Raw genomic sequence first — 24466 nt, 5'->3', positions numbered from 1 at the left:
CGTTATAACAAAACTTTGTATAGACTGAAGTAAAACCCTGTAAAGTGGTAGCAAAAGTAACTTAGGTTTCTTATTTTTAAATAGTGAGACCTAGAAACTTGAGTAAGATCTGCTCACAAATACCAGTAGCACCTCCTGCCTCATGTGCTTTGCTATGGTCCTTCTAACATTATCGATAGACAAAGAAAACATTTGCCTGGAGCACATACATTCTGCGCTTTCTGTTAAACAAACATGCTTAGGGAACCAAAATCAAATGGAACAAAATTTTGGAAAAACCTTTTAGATGCTGCCTCTGTATGAACTAGAACAGCAGACTTGTAGTGAAGGAGTTAGTTTCTTGACTTTAGGGCTCAACTGAAAAATGTGCACCATTGGTGTCCACCAGAAAGGTCAATGTCACTATTACAACACATGTGGTGCACTAATATACACTCTTTTTAATACCTTCCAAGAGAAAAGAAAAGTTAAATAAAACATTAACTCATATGCAAATAGAATCTGACAAGTTCCTTGACCTATTCTAATTTGGGGGGTGAACCATAAATAGAGGGTAAGGAAGTGGTTTGTATGACTATACCTAAGCATCATTTTTCCTTTACAGGCAGAATCATAAACAGGGTCAGCATCTTTTGAGAGTCTGCCTTTATAATTATCTGGAGTCAACTGACTTCTAATTTCTCCCTCCTCCAGCCATCTTCCCTTATCTCCAAGAAAAATGTACCTAGAGCAGTGCCTGACACATAGGAAGTGCTCAGTAAATTTGTGTTAAATGAGTGAACGGATAAGCTATTATGTGAAGATGCAAAACACTCCAGGCTCACTATAACAATAGATATTCAATAAAAGTGTCTTCCACTGTAATCTTGTGAATTATTCTATACTGAAATATAAAAACATCATAAGGATGGGAATTCCCTGGCGGTCCAGTGGTTAGGACTCCACGCTTCCACGGCAGCGGGCCTGGGTTCGATCCCTGGTCAGGCAACTAAGATCCTGCAAGGTGTGGTGTGGCAAAAAAAAAAAAAAAAAAAAAAAATCATAAGGTCAATTGAGGAAGTTGCCAGGTAGCTGTGGTCTTTCATTCCTTTTTGTGGGTCTTCTGGGTAGAGTTTTACTTTCTTCTCCTTCATACTCACGTTCTCATCTATCATTTCTCCAGCTGATTGTAAGTCAGATGCAGTTTCTACTTTGTGGCTTAGAGGAATTACTAGGGGTGAAATTTATTTTATAGGTAGGTGAATTTGATAGATAACAATTTTGTAAGTAAAGTGAATCCTGGAGCAGAACTCTCAAATGGAGGATACCATCTGCTATGGACTGAATTGTGTTCCTGCAAATTGCATATGTTGAAGCCCTAACCCCCAGTGTGACGGTATTTGAGATGGGGTCTTTGGGAAGTAATTTGGTTTAGATGGGGTCATGAGGGTGGGGTCCTCAAGATGCGATTAATGCCTCTATAAGAATAGACCACAGCACCCTCTCTCTTGTTCGCCACCCACCCCAATCTCTCGCTCCCTCCCCTCGCTGTATGAGGGCCACGTGAGGACGTGGAAAGAAGACAGCCGTCTGCAAGCCAGGAAGAGAGCCCTCACCAAGAATCAAATTGGCTGAAAGCTTGATCTTGGACTTGCCAGCCATCAGGAGAGTGAGAAATAAATTCCCGTTGTTGAAGCCATCCAGTTTATGATATTTTCTTATAGCTGCCTGAGTAGACTAACACACCATCTGAATATAGAGTACTGATGCAGGCAAGCTCCCCATTTTCTCTGGCCAGAAAGGGGATGTTTGAGGGAAGAATGTGAGGCTGCCCTTACATGAGAACAACAGTCATTTACAAAAATAAGGGACATGTGCCTGGGAGTCTAGGATGAGGCAGCCCTGGTGATTTTGCTGTCATTTAAAAAAATTTGTATTTATTCCTATCTGAGTCCAAAACCTCTGGCTATAAAATGTGAATTTTGGCTCTTGATGAATGACAGAAGAAAGAGGCATATTTGATTTCGATGGAAATATATCATCTGAAAAAGAGAAAGGACCTTCTTACTCTTGGGATGCTGCTCTGAATTTGTCATTGATAAGAATTATAAGCACCTTGTAGACAGGTGCAAGACAGTGAACGATGCATTCATCAAAAACCTCTATCAAACTGCAGTTTCCCCTATTACCAAGTGGACATAATCACCTCCTGGCTATCCACTAGGGAAGAAAAAGGAGAAAGAAAAAAGTTAATTACCGTACTGAGGTCCTTCTTGGTATTAGACACTTGGCAAGGTATTTTATAGAAAAGTTTCCTTTTTAGGCTACTCAGAAACCCTGCAGGAATTTTTTCGATTTTAGGCCTATTCTGATGTTAACTTTCCCAAGAAGTCACTCAGATGGTAAGTGATAAAACTTGGATTCATACTTTTGCCTTTTTACTCTCATTCTTTGTCTCATTCACAATTTTACTTTCTTTGTCTCATTCACAATTTTACCTCTCGTTGTGCCTTTCATCGTGACTTACACACAGTAAGTTTTAATAAGTAAATGTGTGAGCTGCATGTAAAATATTTGCCATCAGCAATTGTGGGCACAGCCAAAGCTAAAGCATGCAGTACATTTTTGATGGTTGCCATGCATTTTAGAATGTCATCTATGGAGATGCACTAACTGGACCCACTTTAGACCTGGAAAATCAACCCCTTTGTTATTTTATTTGTTTGTTCCTGCTCTTCTTTTTGTAAGTCTGTGTAGTATAACAGTAGCATAACTTATGAACTTTTCCTTATAACTTATGCTTTCCTGGGAAGTAAATATAATATTTTGAACAAGCTTTTCTATTCAAATCGAATATTTCATACTGACTAATATATTGGGAGGAATAACAAATTTATATGCCAATTGTTAAATGATCATAAGCTCACCCTTGTGAAAAGCAGAAAAATTATCACTGATAATAGAGAGAGATTCCTTACTTCCTTCCTCTTTTTCTTTCTTTCTGATATAGATGTTGATCTATAACTTCAAATCTTTATAAAGGATTTGTGCTGTATTTCACAAGTGAGAACGAAGAAGGGTGGCAGAAGCACAGTGAAAATGTACAAGTATTTAAAATTCATCAAATTATGAGAATTAGACTTTTTCAAAATTATTTACTCGTGTTAATTTTAGGCAATGGAAATTTTAATCATATCCAAACATTTTACTTATTTTTCATTTTATAGACTTTATAGTACATGATATATATATATGTTTAAAATTATCCTATTTGTTCAGTGCCCAAAGAGAAATGGAATATAAAAAATGATTATTAGTATTTAGTAGCAGAGCAAGTTAATTTACAGCAGTCTATGAAACACCATTTATTTAACAATTCTCCAGGATAATTTGGAAAATTTTTCTTATCATTTTACGAATTATCTACTTCTTCAGGATATTTTTTGGCAGTCTTGCAAAAGCCTTGTTTTAAGTCATTACACTTTCATTATAGTATACTTATCTAGTCAAATTCAATCTTAAAAAGCACTTTAAAAAGCTCAGATAACAATCCAGTTTAGCACCGATTGATATTATATACTAGATTTTCCCCAGAGCTTTCCCTTCAGCTGAGTTATAAACCTCTTAATGATGTTGACACTCTCAACTTCCCAACTTAAAAAAAATTGAAAGAAAAAGAAAAATACTATTATACAGGCAATTAACAAATGCAACAAATGCACAAATCTGTACTATGTAGTCAGGAGTTTAGTTCAGTCTTCGTTCTGAAGCCAGTAATGATTGTATTTGAAACATTGATCACTTTGTTTAATATTGAAAACTATGCTATTAAATTCTTGATAGAGAACATAATTTCTATGGGGAGAGGTTTGTCAACTGAGTACGAAATATGTTTAATTTGAACTAACGTCTAGTAAATTTTTGCCTGCTAAAATTGGTTACTCTGGCAGCAAATTGTATTACTGGTCCAAAAATTCTCTTATACCTTCCTAAAAGTCTCTCTATTTATAAGGGAACACTTAATGCTTTTAAGAGTGTCAATCATTAAATAGTAAAAATAGCTATGACTACAAGAGGGCATACTTTCTTTCCTGTAAGAAATCTGAGAATAAAAGTTTTAGATGAAGAAAGAGAAGTTACAAATATCAATAAAAATTCAAGAGGATGCTTGGTTTACGTTGGTCATTTTATCATTTAGATTTTTGCTCAATCCAACATTTTTACAGGGACTTCTAAGAAGTAGTTGAATTCTATTTTAATTTCAACCTATCTTTCTATCTTGATAGGTCTTCTGTTTGTTTTGCCAATGAATAATGAAATATTCAAAAGGTAGCGAGTAAAAGTCATACAAGTAGAAGAAATCTTCAAACTCTCCACCAAATTCTTGAGGGAAATATCTGGCTCAGTAACATAAAGTAATGCTTCTATTCCTGCAGATGGTTTCCTTATCAAAGGATTTGTTTAGTGAGTCAATTTGATGATAAATTCAAGCTTTTAATATCCTGGTTCTAGGTATTTAAATGATTAGAAATGGGTAATACAAATTTCGAAAAGGAAGTAGCTCCTTTAAGTGGAGAATCTGGCCTGCATATCATTGGTGACACTGGCCTCTTTATTAAAAAGGGCACAAAATCCTGGACATACAAATTGCGACAAACATTTAAAACCTGAACATGTGAAAAATAAGCACAGGGGTAAAACCAACCTTCAAGGTCATGTGGAAGGGAGCTCTTTACTCACCACTGTGACGTTGAAAGCATACAGGAGATCAAAAGGCAGGGCAGCAATTAAATCAATGATGAACCAGGTTGTGACATAGTGGATGCAAATTGATCTTGCTTCAAAGATAACTTGGCCAGACTTGCTGACATAGGTTGTTCGAAAATTTAAAATAATATCTGCTTGAGAAAAAAAGGATAGAGTAAGAGCATTTAGGAGAAAGAGAGAGAGGAGAAGGAAAGAAGGAAAGACAAGGTAAGAAGAGAAGATGGAAGGAAGACAGGCAGGTGGGCAGGGGGGAAGGAAGGGAGGAAGAAAACTATATTAAATTAGACTAACGGTAACCTCTTAACGTACTTTAGATTGACAATATCCAAAATACTCTTCTTGACAGATCCAGCTCAACTCAACAAACAGGTATTGGAGAAAGGTGAAGAAAGTAGTATTTTTTGAGCAGTAATACATTCCAGACTTTGGGCCACATGTTAACATAATTAAAATAAATAATAATAACAACAATAGGCAACACTTACTGAATGCTCACTGTGTACCAGACATTGTCCTAAGAACTTAGCTTAGATTGTTTCACTTACTCAGAACATCTTCCACCGTAGACGACGATGGTAACATAGCAGACAGTACATAGCTGGCAGTATTAGCAGAGGCAGAAACTAAGTCTCAGTGGGAAAAGTAACTCATCCACGATCATCTTGCCAACAGTGGCAGAGACGACTCTGAACAAAAGTATAATTTGCAGTCCATGTTCTTTTTATTTATTTTTTATCCAGTAGTACTCTATTCCGTGTACAAAAGTTTTACTAATTTCCGTATGTTTATGAAACTGATCCTTGCCCTGAAGGTGTTTGTATTCACAAAATACCAGAAGTTTCTTCTTTGGATTTCTAGGTTAAACTTCCCATTCCATTTAAATGGAAGATACAATCATTTTCAACCATTCCGTACATCATCCTTTTAATATATTTTTATTTTATGTTTATTTTATATTTGTATTTATTTTATATTTATATTATATTTTACTATCTATTTATCAAACTTTTTACAATATTTGACATCCTTGTGAGGGCTGGTCAAAGGACAAAACCATAGACATATGGACCATCTAGAGTTCAATCCTGCCACCTATGAATAAACTTCTCAGAGTCTGTCACATAGTTCTTCGGTTAAATATCATTAAAGGACTGGAAAGGGTTATATTTTCTTTAATTTGTTTTAGAGTTGAGTATGACCAAGTTATGGGGAATTTTGGGATTGGTGCATACACGTAAGTGTGATGAAGGCTGCTCATTTTCTGCACTGGCAACCTCAACAGAAACATATTTGTCTGTGGGATTTTGTTCTTCAGGAGTGTTGTGATTCAGTGACAAAGATCAAAGGAAGGAATTTGGGAAGTAAGTACCCCAAAGAGAATAGGAATTCAAGGAGCTAGGAAACGAATGCTAAGCTCTGAGTTACATAATTTTTAAATGAATTGGAGTACTCTTTACAGCTAATGTAAACCATTGCAAGTACGTGGAATCGTGTCATGTGAGGTTAAGAACTTGTTGGTATCACGATCGTAATGGTAACAATAATAAAGATTACAATAATGTGCACTTTACACATTGTAGATCATATTTACTTTTCACTTCACATTTGAAGGAGAATTCTAAGATGCCCCCCACCCCCAGTCCCCTGCCACCACCCTCACTCTCCTCTGATCTCTTCCCCTTGGGTAAGGGTGGATCCCCTGAGCATGATGAGATATGAAGGTGTGATCACGTTACAGCATAGGGGTAAAGAGAGATGATCTGCGTGGCCTGCCCTCATCAGGTGAGCCCTTTAAAGCCGATCTTTCTTCATCTGGTGTTAAGGGATTGGAAAGCAGTGAGGCATGCTCTTCCTGGCCTGGAAGGGAGCAACTGCGTATTATGGGGAGGGCCACACGGCCGGGAACGGCGGGCAGCCTCTAATTGCTGAGAATGACCCCTCACTGACATCTCGTGAGAAACGGAGACCTTAGTCCCACAATCATAAAGAAATTTGCTCAACAGCCACATGAGATAGGAAGAGAATCCTGGGCTCCAGAATGGACCACAAGCTGACACCTTGATTTCAGCCTTCTGAGGCCCTGAGGAGAGACTTCAGCTAAGGTAGATCTGGACTTCTGACCTATAGAAACTATGAGAAAATAAACGGGTATTGTTTTAAGCTGATGTGTTTGCGGTAATTGGCTATGCAGCAATAAAAAAACTAATACAACATTTAGTAAGTCATCTGGTTCTCATTATAGCCTGTGAGATGAGATAATACAGGAATTCTGACAAAACAGATTACTATTACATTATTATAGATAACACATATGTTCTTAATATGAACACAGTGCTGTTCTACGACCTTTATAATCATAATCTCACTGACTCCTTACAACAATGCTAAGCGGTAAGTATTTTTATTAGTCCCTTTTACAGATGAGAAAACTGAGGCAGAAAAGACGTCAAGTGATCTGCCCAGGGTCACACATGATGAACTAAACCCCTCAGCTAGTTAGTGAAAAGAGCAAGACCTGGATTCAAGTCTCTTAAATTCCAATTCTGTGCTTTGGGTTTTGGTGCCTCAACAGAGACCAGTCATATCTCAGATCTGGAAGCAAGTTCTAGGTGACTCAAAAAGAAAACATTAATTATTCTAGAGTATTGTGAATGATCTAACTTATTAAGATGGCATTATTAGAAGTCATTTTTGTCAAAAAATAAAAATATTAAAATACTTCCATTGTGGGCTTCCCTGGTGGCGCAGTGGTTGAGAGTCCGCCTGCCGATGCAGGGGACACGGGTTTGTGCCCCGGTCCGGGAAGATCCCACATGCCGCGGAGCAGCTGGGCCCGTGAGCCATGGCCGCTGAGCCTGCGCGTCCGGAGCCTGTGCTCCGCAACGGGAGAGGCCACAACAGTGAGAGGCCCGTGTACCGCAAAAAAAAAAAAAAAAAAAACCCCAACAAACTTCCATTGTTAATACTGAGAATATGAAAGGATGAAGCTAGTCGATAAGCCACTCACAAAGGATGAACACAATCCCAAGGTGATTTCCACTGCAGAGTAAAAGTGCTATCATGGCAAAAAGTACCAATGCATCCCTGAAGTATGGCCACCAAAGGGGGCTGGGAGCTCAGGGGAATGTTGTGAAGTTGTTAGGGTAGCAGGTGACCTTTTCATTCTTTCTCTTTAACTTTCTAGACTCATGTATTTGTGCATTAGCTGAGCAATTTAACAGCTTAGACCAGCAGCTGTTGAAATAAAGCAGTCGATAAGTAGTTCATTATCAAATTGAAGGAATAAATGTCTTTGTGTATTTACTAACTGATCACCAGGTTCTACCACAGATTTTACAGAAAACCCACTGCCACCATCCACATACCTGGGGTGCTCTCCTGAATGGAGGAATGGAAGAAGTGATTGGTCTTTGGTTGATTGATACAGTAAACATTTTTAAAGCTATGTGGTTGACTAAAGAATAAAATAGAGGTGCAGACTTCTGAACAGAGAAGATATTTTCTTGGATGACTCATTACAAAATATTAGTTTAGAAAGCTTTTTAAAAAATAATCTGTTACTCAACTGAGTTAATTGGATGAAAAGAAGATGTGTTTATTTTTACGTTTAAAAAGAAGTAATGGTAAGACTTTTAAACACAAAGAATGTTAACAGCAAAAGAATAAAATCTATCTTTTAAATTTATGGATACAAATATATTTTTGAAGTACTTGAGTACTTTCAGGTTTATTTTCAGGGAAAAAAACCTAGATATGTATTATATGCTAAGATTTCTAGGACTCTGGTATCATATAAGGATTGTAGGTTTGAGTGAGTGATGAGTATTATTTTTATTTATTTTTTAGCTCTTTAAAAAATTTTATTGAAGTATAGTTGATTTACAATGTATTATTTTTATTTATTTATTTTAAAAAAACCTTTTATTCTATATTGGAGTATAGTTGATTAACAATGTTGTGTTAGTTTCAGGTGTAGGGCAAAGTGATTCAGTTATACATATGCATGTAGCTATTCTTTTTCAAGTTCTTTTCCCATTTGGGTTACTACATAATTATTTTTAGATAGCTGATTTTTTTTTAAAAACCTACTTTTGTCATACACATAATAATAGACATAGTTCTCTTGTACTGTGATTTACAAAACATATTTTCATGTTTGTTAGTTTGTGTTGTTCCCATGCCAACTCTCTCAGGTGTACTATCACTGACATTTTACTCATGACTCAGGAGATTTAAGGAAATTGTTTAAAGTCATGAAGATAGTAAGCAAGAGAGAAACAGGACATCTTTTGCAGGCAATGCCATTTTCTTTCCGTTATCTTAAAGATTTACTGCACTTTCAAATACATTTTAGGGGCAATACCAATAGGTCAGTGCAGAGAAATGTATTTCCGATTTTAGCCCTTAGATTCAATTCAGCATTGGCAGCGCCCAGGTAAAAGAATATTAAATCTGGGTCACAGAATTGAATGTGGGGGAATGAACTGTCTTTGATTCTGGAAATATGAGGATTAAGCATCTGTCCAGGGAGAACTGAGAAATCACTCTGTGTTCTCTCCACTGACAAAGATGTGGTGGCAATGTAAATGTTCCCTTAACGGAAGGGCAGAAATGGGGAGCACACGTTCTTTCAGAGTGAGGGAAACACAGAATAAAATTAGATTGTGATGAGGGAAAAAAGAGCCTCCCAGATCTGGTGTTCCTCATAAAAGAACCACGGGGGTGAGGAGGAGATTCACCAACTATACTGGGTCCAGCTGCTCTTTCCCTTGTAGTTGTCTCACTTCCCATAAAATTTTACACCTTCAGTGAATTAACTCAGCGACTCATTCAAATGTTGCAGTAAGAATGTGGTCTCCTCCAGACCCTAACCCTAACCTTCCTAAAAGGCAGCAGTATGGTTTTCATTCTGAGATATCTAGAAAGTATAATGTTTCTCAACTTTATGTTGAAAAATACATGAAAATTCGTTAATACAGAAATTTTTATATCTAACTTTTCTTGTTAATTCCATTTACTATCAACTGTCTATAAGCACACATACACACAGTTTGAATCAGGAAAAATATTTCCAAAACTATAATGAATTGAGTCATATGAATTTAGCACTTAGAAATGTTAATGCCTCACGTATGTGTGTATGCATAAGCAGTCTCTTGTGGCACACGGTGCTGGTATCATGTGAAATGAATAAACAAACAGGGTAATAGAGAATTACCATATATACATACATACATGTGATTTACAGAATTTCAAAAAATTGATCATAATATACCCCACCAAAATGAGGCAGACAATAATTGAATTCTTTTATGATTCAGATCACGCCGAATTATTTTGCAGGATAATCAGTTTACCTTGCTGTATTTAGGTTTTACACAAGCATGATGAAAATAAAGACAAATAATAGATAACTGTACGTGTTTTGTTCTCACATGGTTAAGGCCTCCAAAAACTAGTGTTTATTTCTCTCTCTCACTAAATGGTTATGTATGAGAACTAAAAGGCAAGAAGATTAAAACCAGTTTTTCCAGTTTGATTTCCTTGAGAACTATGTAATTAGAAAGTACAAAAAAAAAAAAAAAGGTTAAATTTGATATGGCACAAATTAGTAGATTTCTTTATTAGCATGCATGCCAGATGGGAAATAATTTTAAAATAATATTGACTTACTTGTTAAAAAGTAAATTAAAATAGAATGGTGTGCATGAGAGCATATGCACCAAATACAAATAATATCTTCATTTAGCCATTTCGTTACAATTTAATCAATATAGTACAGCGAGGGTGGAGAGAGATTTAACTAAACCAGCTGCCGACTAATATTCTAAAGATACCCAGTCTTTTTCCATTGCTTGTGAGACACTCCTCTGAACACAGTATGATGCCACAGCAAATTTGAGTTGCACGTGTGGGCAGAATGAATAACTGGGGGTTGATTAATGAAGGGGCTTGAGGGACTCAAAATCCTAAGAATGGCTGTAATTGATTGCTAGGATTAGTGGATGAGATTTTCATACCACCTGATCCTTGCTCATCTTGTCAGCATTTGTCCCTCCTGCTTATCTTAAATGAGAAGTTTATGGAAAAGAAAGGGCAGCAGACAGAGGGAGAAGCAGCAGTTAAGAGCAACTGCCTGCAGAAGAAAAGGTAAGGCTGAAAGAATGCAACCAGGTGGGTTGGGCGTGGTCGATACCACCACTGATTTCTGTTTTGTACCAGGGTCATGGTGGACTCGTACATCAGTTTTGACCCTCAACGTCAACATCAGATGGAACAGCCCAGAAAAGAAGTCCTTCCATCCTAACTTCTCTTTGAATGGAAGAACCCCATCCATGTCATGCTTCATAAGGATGCGGTCAACAAGGCCTTGAATGCTTCTGGCAATGGTGAACCCTCTGCCTTTTGCCAGCGCTTAGTTTGATGCATCCTTCCTACTTTCCTCAAATAGGCGTCTTCCTCCTTCTAACTCCCTCTCCTTGTTTCTAGTTTTGTCATTAGCAGCAACACAGAATATATTGTACCTTTACATAGTGAGCTGCCCCATCGATTTTTATTTTGAAAAGAAATTTTCAGGTTTTTAACACAATAAAGAAAAGAAAACCATTCACGTAGTTGACTACTGTCCTTTTGGAAGTAAGGTAATGAAACGGTAGCAGACTATGCCATCCTCAAATGTGCCACTTTGGAATAAGAATTATTTTGAGCTGAAGGTAACTGAGAAGGAAGAGAAGCCAGAAAAGCTCCCTGCCCTCTTCCTATTTGCCTGAAAGCAGGACATACATTTTCAAAAGTGTCCCCTGCTCTCTTCTCTACCAGGAAAGACAAAAGTTAATCCCCAGATGTAGCCTGTCCAGTGGGAAGACAGTAGCAAATACTCAGCAGTGTTTGCAGAGTTCTCATTATTCCACAGTCTCACCAACACTCGACGTTGTCACACTTAAAAATTTTTGCCAATTGGGTGGTAGTATAATGTTTCTAGTATATATTTAGAATTGTTTTTTCTTTTAGTAATGCAGCCTTAGTAAACTGCTGGGGAATCTTAAAAAAACACACACACACACAAAGTCTTGCATTACTATTAGTTAAAGTAAACTTTTGCCAAGTTAAATTCCCAAATGTTGGTTTTTTTGTACAGATTGCTCCCAGTTGACCGTTTCTAATTTTTACTGGAAGATCTAAAGCACAGCTATACCTTTCAGCTTTGCAACATCCTTAAGTACTATGAAAATGTGTCAGTTGAGGACCTGTTGTGCTCTTTGCCCTGTGCAGGGCTCTTGGCACTCAAAGATGGACAAGGCATCCAAAAGGAGCATGCCTCTGATGGGGACCATGGACTCCCGTTTTTATTATCTGAAGCCCCATCTGTGAAAATGCTGGCAGGTCAAAGGACACAGCACACATTCCCAGCAGATTTCTAAGAAAACTCCCATTTATTGTCTATAACTATTTTATTATACTGACTTTGTACATTGCTTTCATTTTATTGTATAACGTTACCTTCTCAAAAAACTTCCACATAACATGTACACTGGTATGTGTAAAAACTAACAATTTTGGCTCCATATAAGTTATCCACTTTCAGGTGCTATGTAACTCTAAATTAGATATTGAATTTTGGAATTACTTGATCATTTTTAGTAAAAATAATTTAATGATTCAAAATAAACTACTGAAAAACCATGATTTATGCATACACTAAATTATAGAAAGTCTTTTGGCATACTTATCCTGTTTATAGTTGTAGTTTTTGAGTGGTAAAATTTCCAAATTTAACTCCAATAGAAAACATAAGGACTATAACATCTATAATATTCAGTCATGAAATTTAAAAAAATAATAAAGTCTATTAATTTTATATGAGGTAAATATTAGTTATCCAAGTAACAAAACTTAGAATTAATGAAGACTAAGATAGACAACAAAAGATGTGCTAACGAGAGACCTTCAAGATGGCGGAGGAGTAAGACGTGGAGATCACCCTCCTCCTCACAAATACATCAGAAATACAACTACACGTGGAACAACTCCTACAGAACATCTATTGAATGCTGGCAGAAGACCTCAGACTTCCCAAAACGCAAGAATCTCCCACATACCTGGTCGTGTGGCTGACAGGGTCTTGGTGCTCCGGCTGGTGTCAGGTCTGTGCCTCTGAGGTGGGAGATCCGAGTTCAGGACACTGGTCCACCAGAGACCTCCTGGCTCCACATAATATCAAATAGAGAAAACTCTCCCAGAGATCTCCATCTCAATGCTAAGACCCAGCTCCACTCAACGACCAGCAAGCTACAGTGCTGGACACCCTATGCCAACCAACTAGCAAGACAGGAACACAACCCCACCCATTACAGAGAGGCTGCCTAAAATCATAATAAGGTCACAGACACCCCAAAACACACCACCAGATGCAGTCCTGCCCACCAGAAAGACAAGATCCAGCCTCATGCACCAGAACACAGGCACTAGTCCCCTCCAAAAGGAAGCCTACACAACCCACTGAATCAGCATTAGCCACTGGGGGCAGATACCAAAAACAACGGGAACTACAAACCTGCAGCCTGCCAAAAGGAAACCCCAAACACAGTAAGCTAAGCAAAATGAGAAAACAGAGAAACACACAGCTGATGAAGGAGAAAGGTAAAAACTTACCAGACCAAACAAATGAAGAGGAAATAGGCAGTCTAACTGAAAAAGAATTCAGAGTAATGACACTAAAGATGATCCAAAATCTTGGAAATAGAATGGAGAAAATAAAAGAAACACTTAACAAGGAACTAGAAGAACTAAAGAGCAAATAAACAATGATGAACAGCACAATAAATGAAATTAAAAATTCTTTAGAAGGAATCAATAGCAGAATAACTGAGGCAGAAGAACAGAGAAGTGATTTGGAAGATAAAATAGTGAAATTACTGCAGAGCAGAATAAAGAAAAAAGAATGAAAAGAATTGAGGACAGTCTCAGAGAGCTCTCGGGCAACATTAAACACACCAACATTCTAATTATAGGGGTCCCAGAAGAAGAAGAGAAAAAGAAAGGGGCTGAGAAAATATTTGAAGAGATTATAGTTGAAAACTTCCCTAATATGGGAAAGGAAAGAGTCAATCAAGTCCAGGAAGTTCAGAGAGTTCCATACAGGATAAATCCAAGGAGAAACACACCAAGACACATATTAATCAAACTATCAAAAATTAAATACAAAGAAAAAAATATTAAAAGCATCAAGGGAAAAACAACAAATAACATACAAGGGAATGCCCCTAAGGTTAACAGCTGATCTTTCAGCAGAAACTCTGCAAGCCAGAAGGGAGTGGCAGGCCATATTTAAAGGGATGAAAGGGAAAAACCTACAACGGAAGATTACTCTACCCAGCAAGGATCTCATTCAGATTCGATGGAGAAATTAAAACTTTTACACAAAAGCAAAAGATAAGAGAATTCAGCACCACCAAACCAGCTTTACAACAAATGCTAAAGGAACTTCTCTAGGCAGGAGACACAAGAGAAGGAAAAGACCTATAATAACAACCCCCCAAAAATTACAAAAATGGTAATAGGAACATACATATCGATAATTACCTTAAATGCAAATGGAGTAAATGCTCCAACCAAAACACATAGACTGGCTGAATGGATCCAAAAACATGAGCTGTATATATGCTGTCTACAAGATACCCACTTCAAACCTAGGGACACATACAGACTGAAAGTGAGGGGATGGAAAAAGATATTCTATGAAAGTGGATATCAAAGGAAAGCTGCAGTAGCAATTCTCATATCAGACAAGATAGACTTTAAAATAGAGACTATTACAAGAGACAAAGAAGGACACTACCTAATGATCAAGGGATCAATCTAAGAAGATATAGCAATTGTAAATATCTATGCACCCAACGTCAGGGCACCTCAATACATAAGGCAAATGCTAACAGACATAAAAAGGGAAAGTGACAGTAACACAATCATTGTAGGGGACTTTAGCACCCCCATTTCAGCAATGGACAGATTGTCCAATGTGAAAATAAGTAAGGAAGCACAAGCTTTAAATGACACATTAAACAAGATGGACTTAAATGATATTTATAGGACATTCCACCCAAAAACAACAGAATACAATTTCTTCTCAAGTGCTCATGGAACATTCTGCAGGATAGATCATATCCTGGGTCACAAATCAAGCCTTGGTAAATTTAAGAAAATTGAAATCATATCAAGTATCTTTTCCAACCACAACGCTATGAGGCTACATATAAATTACAGGGAAAAATCTGTAAAAAATAAAAACACATGGAGGCCAAACAATACACTACTTAATAACCAGAGATCACTGAAGAAATCAAAGGGAAATAAAAAACTACCTAGAGACAAATGACAATGAAAACACGACAACACAAAACCTATGGGATGCAGCAAAAGCAGTTCTAAGAGGGAAGTTTATAGCAATACAATCCTACCTCAAGAAACAAGAAACATCTCAAATAAACAACCTAACCTTACAGCTAAACTAATTAGAGAAAGATGAACAATAAACCCCCAAAGTTAGCAGAGGGAAAGAAATCATAAAGATCAGATCAGAAATAAATAAAAAAGAAATGAAGGAAACAATAGCAAAGATCCATAAAACTAAAAGCTGGTTCTTTGAGAAGATAAACAAAATTGATAAACCATTAGCCAGACTCATCAAGAAAAAAAGGGAGAACACACAAATCAATAGAATTAGAAATGAAAAAGGAGAAGTAACAACTGTCACTGCAGAAATACAAAGGATCATAAGCGATTACTGCAAGCAACTATATGCCAATAAACTGGACAACCTGGAAGAAATGGACAAATTCTTAGAAAAGCACAACGTTCTGAGACGGAACCAGGAAGGAATAGAACATATAAACAGATCAATCACAAGCACTGAAATTGAGATTGTGATTAAAAATTTTCCAACAAACAAAATCTCAGGACCAGATGGCTTCACAGGTGAATTCTATCGAACATTTAGAGAAGAGCTAACACCTATACTTCTCAAACTCATACAAAATATAACAGAGGGAGGAACACTCCCAAACTCATTCTAGGAGGCTACCACAACCCTGATACCAAAACCAGACAAAGATGTCACAAAGAAAGAAAAGTACAGGACAATATCACTAATCAACATAGATGCAAAATCCTCAACAAAATACTAGCAAACAGAATCCAACAGCACGTTAAAAGGATCATACACCATGATCAAGTGGGGTTTACCGCAGGAATGCAAGGATTCTTCAATATATGCAAATCAATCAATGTGATACACCATATTAAGAAATTGAAGGAGAAAACCCATATGATCATCTCAATAGATGCAGAGAAAGCTTTTGACAAAATTCAACACCCATTTATGATTAAAAACGTCCAGAAAGCAGGCATAGAGGGAACTTACCTCAACATAATACAGGCCATATATGACAAACCCACAGCCAACATCATTCTCAGTGGTAAAAAACTGAAACCATTTTCACTAAGATCAGGAACAAAACAAGGCTCTCCTCTCGCACCACTATTATTCAACATTGTTTTGGAAGTTTTAGCCACAGCAATCAGAGAAGAAAAAGAAATAAAAGAAATCCTAATCGGAAAAGAAGTAAAGCTGTCACTGTTTGCAGATGACATGATACGATACAGAGAGAATCCTAAAGATACCATCAGAAAACTACTAGAGCTAAGCAATGAGTTTGGTAAAGTAGCAGGATACAAAATTAATGCACAGAAATCTCTGGCATCCCTATACACTAATGATGAAAAATCTGAAAGAGAATTTAAGGAAACACTCCCATTTACCATTGTAATGAAAAGAATAAAATACCTAGGAATAAAATTACCTAAGGAGACAAAAGACCTGTATGCAGAAAACTATAAGACACTGATGAAAGAAATTTAAGATGATAGAAACAGATGGAGAGATACACCATGTTCTTGGATTGGAAGGATCAACAGTGTGAAAATGGCTATACTACCCAAAGCAATCTACAGATCCAATGCAATCCCTATCTAATTACCAATGGCATTTTTCACAGAACTAGAACAAAAAATTTCACAATTTGTATGGAAGCACAAAAGACCCTGAATAGCTGAAGCAATCTTGAGAAAGAAAAATGGAGCTGGAGGAATCAGGCTCCTGGACTTCAGACTACACTACAAAGCTACAGTAATCAAGACAGTATGGTACTGGCACAAAAACAGAAATAGAGATCAATGGAACAGGATAGAAAGCCCAGCGATAAACCCACGCACATATGGTCACCTTATTTTTGATAAAGGAGGCAGGAATGTGCAGTGGAGAAAGGACAGCCTCTTCAATAAGTGGTGCTGGGAAAACTGGACAGCTACATATAAAAGAATGAAATTAGAACACCCCCTAACACCATACACAAAAATAAACTCAAAATGGATTAAAGACCTAAATGTAAGGCCAGACACTGTCAAACTCTTAGAGGAAAACATAGGCAGAGCACTCTAGGACATATATCACAGCAAGATCCTTTTTACCCACCTCCTAGAGAAATGGAAATAAAAACAAAAATAAACAAATGGGACCTAATGAACTTAAAAGCTTTTGCACAGCAAAGGAAACCATAAACAAGACCAAGAGACAACCCTCAAAATGGGAGAAAATATTAGCAAATGAAGGAACTGACAAAGATTTAGCCTCAAAAATTTACAAGCAGCTCATGCAGCTCAATATCAAAAAAACAAACAACCCTATCCAAAAATGGGCAGAAAACCTAAATAGACATTTCTCCAAAGAAGATATACAGATTGCCAGCAAACACATGAAAGAATGTTCAATATCACTAATCATTAGAGAAATGCAAATCAAAACTACAATGAGGTATCACCTCACATCAGTCAGAACGGCCATCATCAAAAAATCTACAGATAGTAAATGCTGGAGAAGGTGTGGAGAAAAGGGAACCCTCTTGCACTGTTGGTGGGAATGTAAACTGATATAACCACTATGTAGAACTGTATGGAGGTTCCTTAAAAAACTAAAAATAGAACTACCATACAACCCAGTAATCCTACTACTGGGCATATACGCTGAGAAAACCATAATTCAAAAAGAGTCATGTACCACAATGTTCATTTCAGCTCTATTTACAATAGCCAGGACGTGGAAGGAACCTAAGTGTCCATCGACAGATGAATGGATAAAGAAGATGTGGCACATGTATACAATGGAATATTACTCAGCCATAAAAAGAAATGAAATTGAGTTATTTGTAGTGAGGTGGATGGACCTAGAGTGTGTCATATAGAGTGAAGTAAGACAGAAAGAGAAAAACAAATATCGTATGCCAACACATATATATATGGCACCTAAAAAAAAAAAGAGTTTCTGATGAACCTAGGGGCAGGACAGGAATAAAGATGCAGACGTAGAGAATGGGCTTGAGGACACGGGGAGGGGGAAGGGTAAGCTGGGATGAAGTGAGAGTGGCATGGACTTATATACAGTACCAAATGTAAAATAGATACCTAGTGGGAAGCATCCGCATAGCACAGGAAGATCAGCTCCGTGTTTTGTGACCACCTAGAGGTGTGGAATAGGGAGGGTGGGAGGGAGACGCAAGAGGGAGGAGATATGGGGATATATGTATATGTATAGCTGAGTCACTTTGTTATACAGCAGAAACTAACACACCATTGTAAAGCACTTATACTCCAATAAAGACGTTAAAAAAAAAGTGTTAATATAATTAGTGTTTGCCCCAGTGTGAAATCCAACACATATATCCTCATTAGACAGAAAAATTTTAGATCAAATAATGAGAGCTTTTATAGTTGCATAACATTTTACATTTTAATTAGGACTTTCATATTCATTTTCATATTTGAGGAAAAGAATATCCTTAATATTTGTGATAGTCTTTAGTGCTATTTGCCAAATCTTTCTGGCTTTCGACCTCCTGGTATGATTATATTTCCCACAACCTGAAGAGATTAAGCATGTCTCTGTGACTTGCTTTGGCTAAAATTGTGAGAGCAGGAGTATCCTGAAACATTTCTGGGCAAAGTTTTGAGAGCTTGTATGCAATTCCTCACATTTTCTTCTCCCTGCCTTGATGATCACAGAAGCATGTGACAAGATGGGGCCTCTATCAGCCTGGGATTCTGAGTGACTACAGGGCTCAGAGCTCACAGCTGATTCACAACAAGCACTCAGTATGACGGAGGCACAAACTTTCGAGAGTTTGAGCTTGCTTGTTACCACAGAAAACCCTTGCCCATCCTGACAGACATTCTTAAAAGGCTATAGAGAAGAGTGGCTCACAGTGAGAATTTGGAGTCAGGGTCCCGGGTGGTAGACCACTGAGCAGGTATTAGTTGTCTTTGCTGTTATTCCTACCAGTAGTGCTACTGCCGTTCTATAGGCTTCAAAAACTGAGAAACAGGGACCATGAATGACTTATCTAAGGTTGCCTGATGTATTCATACTATTATTTTTATTGTTACTTTATGGACAGATAATTATGGCACAAATACTATAATGGTGTTAAAATGATAATAAAATAACAAAAACAATAACAGGTAAATTTATTAAATTCTTGCTATGTGACAGGATTTAAGTACATATATTAACTATTTTGAAACTTAGGTAATTTTTAGAGTCCTAAAAACTATAGCATTTTAACTATAGGTTGCAATATGTTCAACTGTTCAACATATTTTAAAATGTCTTATTTCAAGAATTACATATATACTGTAAAGTACACTGGTGTTAAATGGATGGCTTGATGAACTTTCCCAAAGTTGACCATCTTTGCCATCAACATGGATAGAGATATAACTAGGACCAGAACCCTAGAAGACTTCCATGATCCCATCCATTCATTAACCCCTCCCAAAGTCACTGTTGTCCCAATTATCATAGAATAGTTTTGCTTAATTAGTTGGAACTCTGTATAAAAGGAATCATATAGTAGGTACTCTTGTATATAAATTCTTTCACTAGACATTGTATATGCAATTTTCATCAGTTTTGTACCATGGTACCATGTTTACTTGTTTACTGTTTTTTATTGCTCTATAGAATTTCATTGTATAACTATAAAGAAATTCATTTCTTAATTTTATTGTTGCTGAAACTTTGATTTGGGTTGTTTCTAATTTGGGCTATTACAGTTAATGCTCTTAGAAACAAATACATGCATACATACATAAATACATAAATATGTGTGTATGGATGCACACAATACCTATACCTTTCCTTGTACAAGTATAGGTGTGTCTGTTGATTCTATGAGTCAAATTTCTGGGTCATAAAGTAATTATATATTTTACTTGAGTACGGTGGCAAAAAGTTTAGCAGAGAGATTGTACTAATTTACATTTTTACATACAGTTTATGAAATTTCAGGTTGCTCTGTATCTTCCCACTACCTTGGTAATAATTTGTCTTTTTTTTTTTGCCATTCTAGTGGTGGTGAAATTATTTTCATTTTCCTCATGATATCGAGCACATACTGCACATTTGGGTATCCTCTTTCATGAAGTTTTGGTACGGGACTTTTATCTACTGAAATATGTTTCCCTCCCTTTTCTTTTACTGATCTGTAGGAACTGTTATTATATGTCCTGATTATGAATTGTGTTCTGTTTAAGTAATCGATGCCTTTGCCAAGGTAATTAAGATATTCTACTTGATGTCTTCTAGGATTGTTATGTTTATCTTTCACATTTTGTCTACAATCCATCTGCAAGTGATTTTATGTATGGTGTGATACAGGAGTCAAGATTTATATTTTCCTGGTGGAAAATATATTCAACTGACCCAGCACCATTTTAGAAAACACGATCACTTCCAAAGCATTTCAGTGACATTTTTGTCATAAATCAGGAGATCATATACGTGCTGATATGTTTCTGGTCTGTATATTTTGCCCCAATGACCTGCCTATGTGTTAGATCCTAGCTTTTCCAGTAGAGTCAGAAACGGATGTGTTCAAGCTATATTTTAAGGACTCTCAATTCGAAATATGACTAATATATTTGACTTTTAAAGCATAAGTTGAGTAGTCACAAATCTGAAGTTACACTAAAAGAGACTAAATGGATTTTTATTTGAAATATTTGAATTTTAAATATCAAATTGGAAGTATTTGAAATAACGGAACCATGCCTGATGAGGAGAAAAATAGATTCTCACTTAAGCACGTGATGATTTCATAGTTATTTTTAGGAATGCCATCAATAGAAATTACATTTGTGTTATGCCGGAATTGCTTTTCCACTTGTGGTTTCTGTAATTCAGTCTATTTTTAGTCATTGTAAAGAGTAAAATCACAAAAAAGATCAATACTATCAAGCCACACCCATCTGCTTTCAGTAACGTATGAGTAGGCCCAGGCAAAAATGCCAAAGTTGAGGCACCGAGTAATTCTTTGCTCTTGTCGTGTTATATTCCAGGTCACTGAAATCAAAGGGAAAGCTGGAAAGTAAAGTGGTGTCTGTTTTATTAATTCTCCCTCAGGGCTGTTTGCGTACAGAGTGTAGCCCAACTGAAAGCAGCTCTTTTGCCCCTTTCCTGTTTGCCCATTTCCCTTCCCCTGTAACCTTAAAAGTACCTAATTATAGAAAAAAAGATCACTAGGCAATTTAACCTAACTCCTGACCTATGCTCTCCTGAATGCACACCATGCCTTGCCTAACCTGTTGATTCTTTTCCTAGGTAAAAAGAACGAAGAATTAAGCAGTTAAAGAATGACTAGCTCTCTATCCTCAACAGCCCGCTTAGCAATCCTGCAGGTGGATCACATAGGCAAGATAACATCTGAAGAAAGAGTCATCTAGTTTGCACCCAATGGAGAATGATACAGAACCCAACATCCTGACTTGATGATTCACTGAGATCATTCTCCCTTTAAAAAATGTCCTGGCTGAGCAGAATGCTCACAGTTGGTCTCAGGACACGAGTCCACCTTTGCCCCAGATAGCCGGCTATTCTGATTAAAGCACCTTTCCTTTCTATTGCTACTTGCCTCTCAAATTATTGGCTTTTGAGCGGTGAGCAGCAGAAGCTGAGTTCGGTAATATAATGACAAGCCAAATCACCATCATGAGGCCTTTAACATGCAAGAATTCATCATGGTAGCTGGATCACCAAAGCCAAGAAAGGAAATCACAAGGCAAGCAGAACTAAAACTCTTAATAATCATACTGGAACTCAACAAGACAGAGCAGTACTGGAGTGGGGCAGGAGGAATTCCAGAGCCAGTTAATTCCAGGATGCAGCTGGTTATACTGAGTCAGGACAGAAGATGTGCTTCAGGGGTTTAACTGTGGTTTGGAAATATACAGTGTCAACAGGGCTACCAAATAGAGCTGGAGCCTTAAAAGAAATGAGTCTCCAGTTATTTTATTTGTTCGTATTTCACACCGAAAGCTTTTTTACGTTCTTACAAAGTTTATCCTTTAAACCTATTGTATGGTATTTCTGGAGGGAAGGGAAGAAACTGCTCCTGTTTCTGTTTATATAATGAAAATATAGTCTCCAGAGTTTCTTAGTGATATTCCAGAGAGAACAAAACAAAACTCTCAAAACCCACGAACCCTATGTTTTTCTACTTATTATATTTTCTACTTATTTTAATTACTTATTTCTACTTGTTTTCTACTTATAGGGTAGTGGGCTTTGGTCTAAAAATGAATAAAATTTTACAAAAACACATCTATTTGTTAAAAGTGATCTCAGGTACTCAGGAAAGGTCTTGCCCTCAAATTAACCTTTTATTATACTGGGATTGTTTTACTGCTATTTTTCTAGCAATATTGCCAAACCACGTGTCTTTACTGGGGCTAGCGTAAGAAGGTCCTACAAAATTCAGGTTACTCAGGACTGAACACTGCCACAAACTGTAAACCTAAGGTTTTATTCTGAGAAGTTGGTTTTTGAGGCATCACTCAAACAACTGAGTAATGCAAACGTGGTATTTGGCTGTCACTAGCATGTTACTAGACTTTGAGTGGTTTTGATGATTTCTATTACCCAAGCTAATGCTATTTGCTGTTTTAGCATTTCAATGTCCAGCAGTACTGATGCTATTCTGAACATATTTAAAAAGAAGCAGGAATGCACCCTTTGCTATTAGGGAGATTCAAACACAGCTGTCCCTCAACTTGCTTCTAGATTGCTATTGGCCATGCCTTCTGTATATTTCAATTGTTATCAGACTTTTCACTTTTTTGGCAAGTTCAGATTTTCAACCTGTCACGAAAATGCATCTCTTGATGATAAGAATTCATTTGTAATATCTTAATAAAGATGTCCAAGACATGGGTTGATCTGATCAAATATCACCCTCCATAGCTGTTCACTATTCTTCCCCCTACTTTTTTTTATGGGGTACCTTTAATGAGCATGTAAATTATTACCTTTGCTTATTAGTAGACCTCACCACTTGGGAAGAACTGGCTTGGTGTCTTGTAATACACGCCATTTGAAATGCATTCAAAACATGCAACAGCAAAGTTCTTAATAAATGACTGTGGAGAAATAGCATATAGATTTATTTTTCAGGTAGAAAATTTGCATATTATGTTGATATTAGGATCTGAGCTCGGCGAGTAAAGGGTCATTTGCATTGAGTCAAAATTACACCCAAAGGAATGTGAGACACCCTTAAAGTATGTCATTGCCTCTAATATTTAACATAACCCCTTGCTTTTCTTTGCTCTTATTGCCTCAATCTAAAAGCCCTGTAATGCACCTATAGGGTATAATGCAAAATACAGCTGTTCACCAATATTCATATTCCCCTTTCTCCAGAGTAATAGAATTGTAGCTGGATGACATTCTGAGGTCCCTTTGCAACTAGTGTGGTCACGTAGCTAAGCTCTTGCAAACAGAATAGTTGTGTGCAAATTTTATGCTCTGTCCAATAAAACTGTGTATATTAGCTTTTTCATGCTCTTTGCTTTTCTGTTTTTCTGGCTGGAATAAAGAATGAAGTGACCTTAGAAGCCATCTACTAAATAAGGTAGAGCCACTGTCAGTCTCAGTTGTTAAATAACTATGTAAGAGAACCACTTGCCTCTGCTCCTCTCTACTAGCCTTCAATACACTCAGAAGAGCATTAGGTGAGAGAGAATAAATTTCTACATCCCATAAGCCACTGAGTTACTGTTGCAGTTCTTGTTATAACATCCTGTTAAATCAAACTAATACACAAAGCAAAGCCCACAACTCTCTCCTTCCATTAACTTAGTAATTTAACAGTTCCCAGTCCCAAGAAGCAGTGTTTTAGTGGCTGGTCTTAACTGTCCAATCAAAACGTGCCTTTTTATCATTATAGACAAAGACTCACCCAGTTCTCCAGCCTCTACTAAGGATGGCAGTACTCCTTAGCAGTAGTTTTTCTTTTGCAATCCTTAGTCAAAAACAGGTCAGCATCATTTCAATACAAACCCTTCCTGCACGTGCTCCTGGGCATTCAACCTCCTGCTGGGCTTGCTAAAGCCAAGGCATTAATATGATCCATTGAGGTCCCCCCCTGTGTTAACTTGCCAGCTTTAACAAATTAGATACAGGACAGCCAGTTACCTTTGAAATTCAGATAAAGAATAAATAATTCTTTAGCATAAGTATGCCCTATAAATAGAAAAAGTTCTTTTATTGCTACAACTGTCCTTAGACTATTATGCTCTCATGAAACATCCAGAGGGCTTGGAAAGAGATCTAGTC

General features: G+C 37.0%; 1 protein-coding gene across 1 annotated transcript in view; it reads right to left on the bottom strand.

Annotated features, from left to right (window-relative positions):
- The window catches only part of KCNH8 (potassium voltage-gated channel subfamily H member 8), a 385168-nt gene that overhangs the window by 124415 nt on the left and 236287 nt on the right, over positions 1–24466 (bottom strand). The window contains exon 6 of the mRNA XM_029214700.1: positions 4720–4877. Coding sequence (XP_029070533.1) covers positions 4720–4877 — 158 coding nt within the window. The remainder of the gene's footprint in view (positions 1–4719; positions 4878–24466) is intronic.

This window comes from Monodon monoceros, unplaced genomic scaffold (genome assembly GCF_005190385.1).
Source record: "Monodon monoceros isolate NGI ecotype Baffin Bay Population unplaced genomic scaffold, NGI_Narwhal_1 Super_Scaffold_11, whole genome shotgun sequence".
Lineage (NCBI taxonomy): Eukaryota > Metazoa > Chordata > Mammalia > Artiodactyla > Monodontidae > Monodon > Monodon monoceros.
This window is presented reverse-complemented; position numbering and strand designations above follow the sequence as displayed.